Raw genomic sequence first — 13,655 nt, 5'->3', positions numbered from 1 at the left:
TCCGTCTCTCTGGGATGCTTTTTTATACCCAATCATGTTACTGACCTGTTGCCAATTAAGCACCAGGTGTTTTTTTAGCGTCACACAACTTTACCAGCTTTTTTTCCCCTCGTCCCAACTGTTTTAGAATGTGTTGCTGGGCATAAGTTTTTCAAAAAACAATAAATTTTCTCAGTTGCAACATCTGATATGTTGTCTTTGTACTATTTTAAATTAAATATAGGTTTTAAATGATTTGCACATCATTGCCTTTTGTTTTTATTTACATTTTGCACAGCGTCCCAACTTTTTTGGAAATTGGGTTGTAAAACCAATTATTTAACATTCTATTTTTCACTAACAAAACATTAGTATTGCTTCCATAACTGCAACCAAATTATTTGGTAATGATAATGTTTGCTAATTTTGAGCAGAACTCAACAACCCAGTTGATGACTAGCAAACACAGCTTTGAAACATTGCACACACATAAAATCATAATATTTTTCATCAAAACACAAAAAACGTTATTTCAATACAGAAAATATGTGTCTGAATGGTGACACTTCTTAACATTACACTTATTCTCAGATTTTGGGACACATTTACTTTAAAACAATAACACTGTACTGAACAAAGTCCGTCACGACAACTCATGACAGCATATCGTCGCAGTCCAAAGAAAAAGTATCTCCAAAATAATAACTTCACAGCAGAGGGCAAAAACACTCTTACTTTTCAATGTAAGTTAATGGAAAGAGATTTTATTCTAAGCAATTTTGGAGCATTTCTATCAGTCCAATCATTATGACACAATTTTGGAGCATTTCTATTGGTCCAATCATCATTTCACACAATGTAAAGGACAGCTACTGAGATCAAATGATCCAAAAAAGTAAAAATCACAAAAAAATGGAGATACATGTCTTTTATTGGACAGCGACGATATAACACTCGCCATGTCATGTTTACAGCATGGTTATGTCAATGTTTTGTAGCAGGGGTGAGGTACAGTGTTATCAAATGTTTGAGAAGGATCTAAAAGACCTGCAGTAATCCTGCTAAACCTGCTACGCTTCCACATCTGACACTGCAGCTTGAAGTAAGCAGAAAGAGGATAACATCTAAAGAATGCAACAGACAATGAAGGGTGGTACACTAACACAGATGGTAGAGGCACTTTCAGTTCCAGTGAAAGCAATTATGTTTTCACCAACACAGCATGTTGTAAACAACCCCTTCCTCTATTACTACAAACACTTATTTGCACCTGTGATAATTTGTTAAACTCAAACAATGCAAAGAAATGGAAACTGTGCACTAAAAATTGCAGAAAAATGTTGTATTTGGTCCCACCCCTGTAAATCGCAACAGAATTGGTTTATTCCACTCTTATTCCTAATTATTTTAGAAGTTAATCAGATGTGTCAGACCTTCAGTTAAGCTCCTCAAGTCCTCACCAATGGGCAAGCTCGCTTGGCTTGATTGGACATTTTCCACTCTATGTTTCAATGTTTTTAACCCAGACAAAACTTGACACTAAGGTAAGAGTGTTACCACAATACTTCGAGAATTTAAACATGACAAACATGATTATTATTTTTTTTGTGTGTTTGGTTTGAACACATCAAGTCAAATGACATGTTTTGTTGACGAAAATGTGTTAACCTTTCTTCTACAGAGTACAGAATGAACTGTGGTAATTTTCTGTAAAATTTAGTGCACATTATTTGCTATTTACGCTATTTGCATTCTATATAGTGAAAAAGATTTCTTCACAAAAAGCCTCAAAGAGTTGCTCACTCTGGGCAAATGTCACCCCTCCCCTTCATTCCTCCAACCAAGTTGAAAGTGAAAGTAAAGGTGTGCATATGTATATATATGTTGGGAGCAAGAGCTTCATACAGTGTCAGACATAGGAGGAGGCGCAGACATCACTTCTTATAAAGGTAAGTTATGCTGCTGGCCTGTTTAGGGAGATTAAAGGGTTCAAATGTGAATTACTATAACAACACATGTACTGTGTTAGTCATGGCTAAACCTGCCACACTACTAAAAATTCATAATGTCGTTTTAGGTAATTCTGCCTTCATCAAATTTCTATTTTTTGTTTGCATCATTGTTTTGTTCACTTCCCATTTGGTTATTTTGACAAATGGCCTCATATTGCCTTAAGTTCTGTCTAGTGCAATACACAGTTTGCTACAGTGACAAGCTGGCAGAAACACAGCCTCAAAGCATAATGCTGCCACCACCATACTTTAGGTTTTTTGTTTCATTCTTTTTTTCTTTTGTCGAACATTGCCATGCTTAACCAAAACGTGCCAAAAAAACATTCTCTGAAGTAATGCTATAGAAAAACAAATTACCTAAAGAACCTTTTAGGGGATAATTCTTTAAAAAGAAAGGTTCTTTTGGGGGCTAAAAGTGCTTCAATGTTTCAAAGAACACTTATTCCATGAGATTGGTGAGACATCAATAATGCTAATTTGTTTTTGTTTTTTTTCTATCAAGAAATTACAGATTCAATTACATTCCAAAAAAAAAAAAAAATAAATAAAAAATTAAAATACCCACCTCCGTTACCATTTATTTTTGGTGCAAAATGCTGATGAGAATTAAAACCCTGTCACAGACGTTTTGACAGACAAGAATGTGACGGGTTGGAATGTTTCAGGTTCGACTGGCTGCCACACTGTCTGTTATTAAGCTGTTATCATCAGTTGTTCAACAAGTAATTACCTGATTTTTATATAAACATACATACACATATACATTGTGCCAATAGCCTTGATTGTCACCCAGTTTGTTATACAGTGTTATACAAATATAGAATTGTGTGATCTTTTTAGACATCTCACTGGATTGAGACAATGCTTGCCTGTAAATTCTTTGCGCTGATTTTTGTGGGGTGATCTGGCCTCGTTGGATTGCCAGTGGCCTGATTTTTTTTTCCATTTTTGTAGCTTTTTTGCACAATGGAGGGACTGACTAAGAATTACTTGGGTATAAACTCAGACTCATCTTTCCTCTCAGGGCCTCAAATATCTCTTTTTTCAGTAAAGTCCAATATAACCACACACTTTAATTGCAACAAACAATTGCAAAGGTTTCTGATGTTTATATAAGGCAGAGCCCACCAACACTCTAAAAAGTGGCTCGTCAGATCTACCTAAAAAAATTACTTCATGTGGTAACAAGCAATTAAACTAGTTTTATTCAACCTAAAATACTACATTAAAAGAATCATTCATTCAAAGTATTGATTTAGGTTGAATTAAACTGGTTAATTTACTTGTTACCACAAGTATTTTTTTTAGGTAGATCTGATGAGCCACTTTTTACAGTGAAGTTACTCTCACTATTCTAATAATTTGTGCTTAATTTGGTGCACGATTCTGATTTTAAGCATCACATTCTATAAACACTTACTTTTACTGCTCAAGGAATTACAGTTCTGTTGATTTAAATACACTGTAAATTATGGCTCTTCAGATCATCCAAAAAAGTAATTCATGTGGTATCAAGTTAACAAGTTATTCAACCTTTGAATGAATGATTCTTTCAATCAATGCAATTGTCTGAGTCAAATAAAACTAATTCTTTTTCTTGTTACCACATGAAGTAATGTTTTTAGGTTGATTTGATGAGCCATTTTTTCTACAGTGTAGTGCAAATGATTGCAGAAAGGTTATATAATTTCAATCAAAGCTACATTAACCTTAAAAAATAGACAAATAAATACATAAATAAACCAGCTTTATCTGTAATTATTAAGAGATAAAAAAGACAAAAACTTTAGAAAAGCAAAGCTAGCAGCTAAACCCCAACCTAAGTGACACACTCAGAGACTCCCTGGTCAAATTACATTAAAGAAAAGCTCTTTATTTTGGACAGGTTGGACTGAACACTATTAGAAGCTAATTCTTCAGTTTTCAAAGTTGTTATTATAGACTGCACTTTTTTCATGTGACTAACATGAGAGTCACACCAAAGGACATGCTTCGAATAATAAACACAATGCCAAGTAATTTTATCTTCCAGTCATGTTTTGCAAATATGCTGGAGATCATGTTGAATAATGTGTTCAGAGGTGAGTAGCCTTACCTCATACTCCAGTAAAAGTATTATTAAATCAGTGAAATAATGACTGCAGTAAACAACTTAAGTAGAAGTACAAAAGTAACACCTCAACAAACTACTTAACCACAGAGTAACTTACAGAGCTGCAGTGGAAATTTCATGATTCCATTTCCAACTCTGGCACAATCTTTACTTTCTGAGTATTTGTGCAACACTGGAAAGAGTTACAGACGAAATGTAATGTAATTTTGTCTTCCAGAAATTCAAACATGGGATCGTCTTCAACGAAACCTGGTGAGTTTAAATGATGCAATCCAAATAGGACAGCATTCAAGAGACTACATGTCACCTACATACACCTTTCATGACAACTGACTTGAGCTTATATAGACATTTTTCCAACAAGCATCACTTATCCTAACACTTGCTGAGGTAAATTGACAGCAAAATTGACAAAAGCAGTCGTTATAACAACTGATGCTTGTAAGCCTTTATAAATGTAGATGTAGATTTCATGACAACTGACATAAGCCTATATGGACCTTTTTACTGAATTAGTTCAATTTGCATTCCCATAGTAAAAACAAACCATTTAAAAAAGACAATTAGATATTCACACCTTATGAGTTATGTTATGATCTATTTAAACACAAATTATTAATTGGGATACTAATTAGGGAAATATATACCATATATTAATTTATAGGGTACTTTCTGCTGGGAGGTGTCATTTACACTTGTGAAAATAATACTTTCAATGTTGTTTTTGAAAGATCTTTTTATTTATTTTAAAAAGTGAAGATTTAGATTTATCATGAATTATAAATGAGTATTACATAAAGAAACTATATTCAAAATAATGATGTCCCACACAGAGTTTTAGTTTATAGGTGGAGACCACTTGTAGCCACACCTCTACATTTTAGAGCAGGAAGTGAGACTGCATCCCTGTCCCTCATGGCCACATAGTGAGCAGTTACATCCCACTGTTTTGAAATAAAGGTGTCCCGAAGTCTGAAAATCAGCGAGGGGGGCGAGGGGGGCGAAGTGGGCCTCGCTACAAGGCTAACTCTGCTAACGCTAGGTTCTCATATATTTCCTGTACAACACCCAGACTTATCACAACAGTTGTTACCAACTTAGCTAAAATAAGACAGCAGAACTTTGTTTGTAATTTCTTTTACATTAACTGATAACTGAACAGATATGGAATTATGGAATGTAACTTTATGAAGTCATATATTCTTTCTTTATGAAGTATTAGACATGAGATTATAACTACTTGACATTATTAGCTTCTAAATGTATTTTCACACTGAATATTGACATTTGTAGATGAAAATTCCCTGTTGGATGACTAACTTTTCCTAATAATCTCATCCTCCTGTTTCTAACAGAATTTGTCTCTGTTCTGGCTACTAAACAAGTGAAAGTCGGACAAGATGTTATTCTTCGCTGTCAGGCAAACATACAAGAAGTACTGGCAAAGTGGGAGAAGAATGGACATCCCTTGGAGTGTGTGGAGGGCAAACACAAAATAGGGCAAAGTGGCACAACGTTTAGCTTGACAATCAAGGACAGTAAAAAGGAAGATGAAGGGAACTACACATTAACCCTGACGAATAATGCCGGTAGTGTCTCATGCTCTGCTATGGTCACTGTTGGTATGTATGAATTCTGCACTTGAGTGACTAAGGCCTTAATTCATGCCCTAACAGACTTCTTACTGCATCAGGCTTCTCAAATTTCATATTCACAGTAAAAAGTCAAAAGATGAAAAAAAACAAACAAAAAAAAAAAGAAATATGTTTCATTTGCACATTGTAGTCTTGTTACAGTGAAACAACATACTGTGCGCTGTAATGTGATATAATTTTGTGGGTCCCATTTTCTTGAGTTTATCTCCATTTGTGCTGCCATCGCCATGTTTTGTTGATTTTCTAAGTAAAATTAATTAACATATCTTGTACAAAAAATACATTTAATGCATGGGGTTATATGGAAAAAATAGCAAATAAATAATGCATTTGGCCATGCAAAAGGCTCTTGGGAGGTGCCATGATCCCTGGTTAAAACGGTACTGTTACTGTAGTTGTTGTTGTTGTTATGCTGGACGTTATTAGTGAATTAGAGCAAATGTGACCAAGGACGGTGAGTTACAATGTGTTTGAGGTGTCCACCCTCCACATGTGTTGTGTCTGCCTGCATTTCCCCTGGCATGTACTGTCATTTAGGAAATCAACAAAACATGTAATTTGACCACGAGCGCCCAAACTTTTGCACTGCAAATACAGTCAGTGGTTCCAACTCTTTTACCTACTCCTACAATAACTTATGCATTTCTTGCAGAACTCAAGGAATGGAGGACTGTCCAGTGGAAGTAAGTCTACAGTCATTAATTTCATTTGATAGAAACATACTGGATAGGCCAGCACAGGCACCACGAGTTGGCACCATGTTCATTTCCACAGGCTGCAGTTCACATTCACTTCACTTAAAAAACAGAAACCAAACACCAACAACAAGAAGGAATAATAATCGTATGATGGTTGACATATATGGAAGCTCTAAAAGATGATGGGTTCGCATATTTTATTTACTTGTTATCAGTTAAGGTGGAACATTGTTTACTTTTTTTGTGTGAAATGTTGTGACTCTATGTTGAGCTGCTAGCGAGCAATAAGTTGAGTTCTGGCAGTGCTGAAGGAGGGGAGCACCAGTGCTGCAAAATGGCCAAATAAAACATTACCATAAAATGAATAAAACAACTCATAACCTCAAAAACAACACAAACTATACCAAAGTTATAGAGGTTACTCATAAATAATTGTAAAGGTATTCATCATGATTTCAGATGATGATTTCAGGCTTTGGTCTGACAATTAATATACTGTTGCCACCTACTGGATATATTTTAAAATTAAATAAAATAAAACAGAATAATTGAAAAATGTTTGAAGTGCTGTTCACTATATTTCACTCACTGTATAGTCTACTATTGAATACCCATAATGCATCACAAATTGTAGTGTACAGATGATGTCTGAAACATAACAAATGCTGCTTCTTAGACAGTGTTCTGAGGCAGGACTTACTGACTTATGAGACAACAAGGCATCGAGACAGCTGCCTTCAGTTTTAGTACACTACTAGAGCAAAAAAATGCACACAGACAGCAGAGGGTGCAACACAACACTTTTATATACAAATTTAAGTCAATATAATTCTTACAAACAAAAAGAACAACACTTACATTAAAGAAACAGCAATGCATACATAACATCAAGTAACTTCACAGATGAATTTAAACATTTGGAGGCACAAATTGACAAAATTTACGATAGCTAGTCAGCTAGTTAAATGGCCAGGGCCCACCAGCAGGCCCAAAGTTTTATTACACACTACTATAAACTAAGAATAGCTCAACGAGTTTGTATTGAAGTCCCTGTAATTACTAAATAATAAGCCTTAGTTTGTTATAAGCCTGGGATTTTAAGTCGTAAATGTGTTTTGCTTGCTTACCCTAAAGTTTTACCTCAATGCCCTTTGATGGTCAAAACTGTTGCATCTGCGAAGGCTAATAGCTAATCATGAATTTTAACTGCTTGCCACAAACAACTCTGAATAACCTTAGCAACCAAGGCTCACATTTAGACATTATTGGAAAAAATCATGAGTGCAAACAGCTTTCCACCAAAATGTCCGTCTATAGGGCTGCATGCTGACAGGTGATAGCAGTTCCTAGAAGTTCTCATAAATTCTCAAGATCACATTTTCCGAGTCTTAGAAGAATAAAGCATCTCAGATGCCAAATTTCTGAATTATTTCTGAATTAAACCCTCATCAGGACAAGATGAGAATAGAGATGAATAAGAAAATGAAAGATCTTCTTCTGCGCTGACAGATGCTGAAAGACATGTGAGATGTAGAAGAGATCTTTGTAGATTTCCATAAAAATGATGAGCAGTTGTCTGTTATTTATGTAATACTGGAAAACTGAGTAGCAAATCAGACATAGGGAACATTTTTATTATAAGAAAACTGTTAGCTATGACAGCTGTCACATGCAGGTGAATTAAAATCTCATTGGAAAGTATTATTAAGAATACATCATTGACTGCTCTTCTACATGATGCAGTTTTAATCATTTATTCTCAACTTGATGTACTTACAGCTTGTACTTTCCAAAATCAATAACACAGGTCAACAGTTCCTGGGACTGTCATATGTGTTTGATTTGCTCGTGCGAATACGTCAAACAAATGCCTGCCGCTTTTCAAGAGTAGTGTCCACAAAGCCCTTTTGGTGGCTCCATGCTTGTTCCCAAGCCAGTTCACTATATTACAGATGTTATGTAGTGAATAGTGAATGAGTTCACAAGTGAATCATTCCGAACACAGCCTTAGACTTGATAAGATTGGTCAGTTTGTGTGCCAGTGAAATGGTCCCTTCTTGTCAAAGTACCAGACTCTCTGATAATAGCAAGGTGTCTGGCTTGTGAGTCTAAGCTACAGTAACTCTAGACTGTAATGCTGGCTAGACTGCTAGTCAGCAATGATTCTTATATAACCAAATAGCCAAAGAAAATTGTATCCAGTTGCACTACATATGCAACTGCGTACCCTGCAAACCTAGACACCACATCAATAGGACAGGATATTAGGTAGTTATCACTACATTTCCAAAGTATTCTGATTTGATTAGGACTAAGTTTAGGATTTTAGACTTGCCTGTATTGACTTGGGACTTCAATGCCAATACTGGGGACTCACTTGTTACTTACAATCCAATGACTTGTTCCCATCTCTGGTACTATAAAGTAATTGTATTCGTTTTCCTTCCAGACAAGATCCAATGATCACAACCCTAAAGAACTTCAAAATTACTAATGAGAAAGTCAGAGAGCTTCGCTTCCTTCTGCATGGACCAATTGGAGCAGGAAAATCCAGCATCATCAACACCATCAAAACCATTTTTGAAGGACAACTGTACATCAACTGTCTGGCTGCTTCAGATTTAAGTGGCAAGAGTTTTACAACTAAGGTGAGTCCACTCATGAAAAATGTGTGATTTGGTCAAAAATATGTATTCCAAATTTTACTTATTTGCTTTAAGAAGTTGGTTGTACCTGCTTGTTATGGTGGTAACCAGTGTTGGGGGTAACACGTTACAAAGTAACGCATTACAGTAATATGATTACTTTTTTTCTGTAACGAAGTAATGTAACACATTATAGTTAAATATTTTGGAATCACATTACAGTTACTAACTTAATAAAGAATGCCTTACTCATGCTTTTCTATAAAAATTATTATTTTAATACATAAAATGTAAGGCATTTCCCAAGTGTTTCTGTTTTTTGCTAATTTGTGAACTGCACAGCTTGATGTGACTGTAAATGTGAGGAGCGCAGCACAAATGCAGTTTGGCAACAATGGTAAAGGACGAGAGTGGATGTTTCCACAAATGGAGATATTCTCAGTATTCTGAATTTGTTTCAGGCAAAGACAAAAACAGTACCGTTTTTTGTCTTTGCGTGAACCATTTAAGGTGGAACGGGACAATTCGAATGAGAAGCTGACTCCATCTTCGTAACTTCTTAGTGTTTGGCAGTTTCTCCTTGCAGATTAAATGTATCAGAAACAATCTGGAGTGATTTTAAATGCTAATAAGTCCATTCATCTCCAAATTATCAATGTTTGTCTTAAAGCTTTCTCTAATTTTTCTCTTAGCTTTTTTGTTAGCTACTAGCTAGGCGAGATTGTCTGTGTTGCTGTGTGACCAACAGTCTGCGCACCAACCTTCAGGGTTAAAGGGTGAATTAGCAGATATAGGTTACATTCAATACAGTGTTTAAGATCATTTATTGTTAAACTGTGTTAGAATGATCAGCAAAGCTTTATTTTACTGCTAAGGAGGATTATTTTATTTTTACCTACAAATCTAATTCTGCTGTGGATTTAGACAAATACTGAACAAGATACCAGTCACAGGTAAAAGTGTACTGCCATCAGACCGAAAAACATTTGCAAGCTATTTGGCTAATTCAGTTCTTATACTTGTCTGTCCACATGCTTGAAATATAGGTTTTGTTTTGTTGGACCACTGAAGAGGCTTTTATTGGACTATATTTTTCTATTGCTTAAATACATATGGACTTGTTCAGGGAAAATAGCAACACCAAGTACAGTGAAATTCATTTTATACTTGTTTAATGTTGCTGTTACTAGTACATTTTGTTCCTAAATAAACTATGGAAAGAACTATTATCTATCATTTTTGAAGATATGTCTGTAGACCACAGTCAACTCATATTTTGCACTGCTACAGCACTTGTACACACATCTGACCCACAGTATCTTACTCTCATGAATTTATGTTAATTCTTGTAAGATGAAAGGTTTCAAGACTGCTGCTAGGGCTGGATAACATTAACTTATAACGTTGTGTTTTTACAAGTACACTCTATAATTGTTGAACTATAAAGTGCTTCTATATCATAACAAGAACTGATAAAATGGACAAAGAGTGTAGAAACAAGGAGGCATACTTAATGAAGTGGCTGGTTGGTCTATATGACTTCATTCCTAAATAGCTTTTAAGAGCTTTTTTAACCGTCAGTGCAGAAAGGTTAATATCTGTAAATGATTGTTCTTTACATCCATGACAATCAGATTCCACTTCATTTTGTCAAAAATTAATGTAGAACACATTGATTTCTGTGAACGGTATCTGTTTTGAAAGTGAAGCAACCATCTACAAATTACATGGCAAGTGGCAACCATTGGGGTCCAAGCACTATGTGCCTTTTGTGTTTAGTATTGGACTTCTAGTTTTTAGAATGTCTTCTGTATATGAGAATTGTTCTGTATGACAGTAGTTTATTATTATTATTATTATTATTATTATTATTATTATTATTATTGTTGTTGTTGTTAATATTATTATGCATTTCCAGTACGAGAAGTTCTCTGTTGGAACTCTACCTTTCGCCTTCTATGATGTGATGGGTCTGGAAAAAGACCAGGAAATAGGACAATCAAAAGGAGCACGTTCTGATGACATTATCAAGGCTTTAAAGGGCCACATAGCAAACGACTACAAAGTGAGAACAACACACACACACACACACACACACACACACACACACACACACACACACACACACACACACTACAAAAAAGAATTAATCTTAAATTCATGTTTTCAATATTGTTTTGTGTTATTTTTCTCCTCTCATGTTTAGTTCAAACAAGAAGTCTCAATATGTGAAGACAACAGATATTACATCAATAGTCCTACTCTGAATGATAAGATTCACTGCCTAGTGAGCATTATCCCAGCAGACAGAGTGACCCTAATGGACAGTGATGTCATCCAGAAAATGAAGGACATCAGAGCAGAAGCCAGTAAATTAGGTGAGTTCACTTTTATATCTGTCATTTAAGTCAACAGGTAGAACAAGTAAAGAAAGTATGAAATATATGAAATGCCACTGTTCACTGCCGCTTTAGTTTCACAGTTACATTGTCTGTAGAAAGTTACAAAAAAAGCATTCATTTAATTTTAAAGTCACTTAATATCGCATAAGCTACATCACTAACACAATGACCAAACAGCCAAATTGATCAGAAACATCAAAAGTAAAGTTAACACAAGTACAATCCTGTTACATAACATTGACATAACCCTTTCATAAATATGTTTTGGAGAATGTCATATGCTGTCAGAAATTGTCATGACAGGTGTCATAATGCTTATTTCATGTTAATTGTAGCCAAATCTGCTCGTGTTCGCTGTCATAAGGTCAAATATTATGATGTCTTTCATGAACAGTAACGGGAACATGACACTGTTGTATTACTGAAAAAAATCTGTCATGACAACTTAAGAGAGCATATAACATCTGCAATGACATGTTTATGTAAACATTGTGTCAATGCTATTTAGCAGGGTTCAAGTGAAGTGTTACTACAGTAAACACATAATAACACAGGCTATGGCAACCCATTTAACACAAATACCAACCTATATAATCATAATAAGCCATCTATGTGAAGCTAACCATTTAAATCCATTTTAAACATGTACATCATGTTGCTTAACCCTTGTATTATGTATTAAAAAAATGCATAATCTAATCAGTCAAATTGACCCACACAGTTTAAATACACACAACAGGTTATCTGCTTAAGGCTCAGAAGATTTTGCCAATTATTGACCAGTAATTGGCCCCTCAGTGTTGGTCCAGTCCAGGCAGCATTAACTAAATGTGGGTTTTATGTGGCATTGCCCATGTCCACAGATCAGTGGGTCTCATTCTGGTGGTAAGGGTCAGATGCAGGATAGCCTATGCAGAGCAAATGTTAGATTTCTTTGTGTTTGCCACAGCAGGTGAGTAGGGGCATGTTTGCTAGGTGGTCTTCCACTGCAGGCGTTTTGCTTAAAACTCACAAACATAACATTATGAAATTTCTTATTTTCATACATGCATAATCTGTTGAATCTCCATGTATCTCTGCTGTCTGTGCTGCAGGAATCCCTCAGCTGGTTTTCATGACAAGAGTTGACCAGGTGTGCAAGATAACACAAGATGATTTGACCAAGATCTACCAAAGCAAGAAGATCAAGGAGAAAGTGAGTTTTTGCTAGTTTGTAGTGATGTTGTGCTAGAAAAAAAACATGGATGTCCGTGAAATGTTTTAGATGATTAAGTACTGTTACTGTGTGTTTCCAGATGGAAGAGTGCAGCACTAGACTGGGTGTCCCTATGAACTGCATCTTCCCTCTGAAGAACTATCATGAAGAGACCAAGATGAACGAGAAGCTGAACTGTCTGGTGCTGGAGGCCTTCATGCTGGCAGTGCACTCAGCTAATGAATATGGGACAAAATTTTCACACAAACAGAAATGTATAGAATGAATTGTCTTCATGTATTACGAAGACCAGCATGAATATACAGGGTGAGTCAGGAACCACCCAAATATCTGTAAGACAATTAATGATAGAATTGCTCTCATTATTATACTTATATATTAGATCAGTGGGTGTACGTGGGACGTATGTTGCCCTATCCCTCTAGCAGCGTCCACTAACTGGTGTACAATTTACGACTGTAGCATCTATTTTCATGGAAAATTTATCTATCTATTATGCCATTCATTATAGGTCACTTTCTGATCACACTTTCTGTTTTTTAAGAGAGCCTCTAGAAGTTTAAATGAAAACATTCATTTTGTATTAATCCAATAGTTTGCTGATTTTCAATATTCAATAATAGCACACATTGAAATTAAATTGAACATATATGCAGAAGTGAACTTTGGCAACTCTTGATTATGACAATAAATGATTTCCATGTATTTCTTTCTACTGAACCAGCCAAATAAAGATTTTAGCAACAAAAGAACTATGTATTTGACGGCTGCCTACTTAAGCCTTGCTGGCATAAGCTGGTCATAAATACTTAAGTATTGCTTTATACATACACTGACATGCCAAAAGTCATGGGACAGGAACTAGTATCAGGTAGGATCCCCTCTAGCCTGCCGAAGTGCAGCAACTCGATGTGGCATTGATTCCACAAGTGGAC

At 35.5% G+C, this 13,655-nt stretch overlaps 1 protein-coding gene across 1 annotated transcript; it reads left to right on the top strand.

Moving 5' to 3' along the window:
* Window positions 1-1,860: 1,860 nt before the first annotated feature.
* LOC118808628 (interferon-induced protein 44-like) lies at window positions 1,861-13,430 on the top strand. Its single transcript, XM_036571442.1, has 9 exons — window positions 1,861-1,928; window positions 4,322-4,356; window positions 5,460-5,726; window positions 6,412-6,442; window positions 8,907-9,105; window positions 11,021-11,167; window positions 11,309-11,480; window positions 12,599-12,699; window positions 12,800-13,430. Exons 2-9 carry the CDS (start codon window positions 4,332-4,334, stop codon window positions 12,983-12,985), a joined length of 1,128 nt encoding a protein of 375 aa, XP_036427335.1. The 5' UTR covers window positions 1,861-1,928; window positions 4,322-4,331; the 3' UTR covers window positions 12,986-13,430.
* The last annotated feature ends 225 nt before the right edge of the window (window positions 13,431-13,655 follow it).

The sequence above is a fragment of the Colossoma macropomum genome, unplaced genomic scaffold (genome assembly GCF_904425465.1).
Source record: "Colossoma macropomum unplaced genomic scaffold, Colossoma_macropomum, whole genome shotgun sequence".
In the NCBI taxonomy this organism is placed as follows: Eukaryota; Metazoa; Chordata; class Actinopteri; order Characiformes; family Serrasalmidae; genus Colossoma; species Colossoma macropomum.
Note: the sequence above shows the minus strand (reverse complement) of the source record. Positions and strands in the feature narration are given on the sequence as shown.

What these genes read in the sequence shown, in the direction of transcription:
- LOC118808628 (XM_036571442.1), top strand. Translation starts at nt 4,332, where the DNA reads ATGGGATCGTCTTCAACGAAACCTG. An exon ending in GCAAGAGTTTTACAACTAAG is followed by an intron (nt 9,106 to 11,020) that starts GTGAGTCCACTC and finishes ATGCATTTCCAG; the next exon opens with TACGAGAAGTTCTCTGTTGG. An exon ending in AGCAGAAGCCAGTAAATTAG is followed by an intron (nt 11,481 to 12,598) that starts GTGAGTTCACTT and finishes TCTGTGCTGCAG; the next exon opens with GAATCCCTCAGCTGGTTTTC.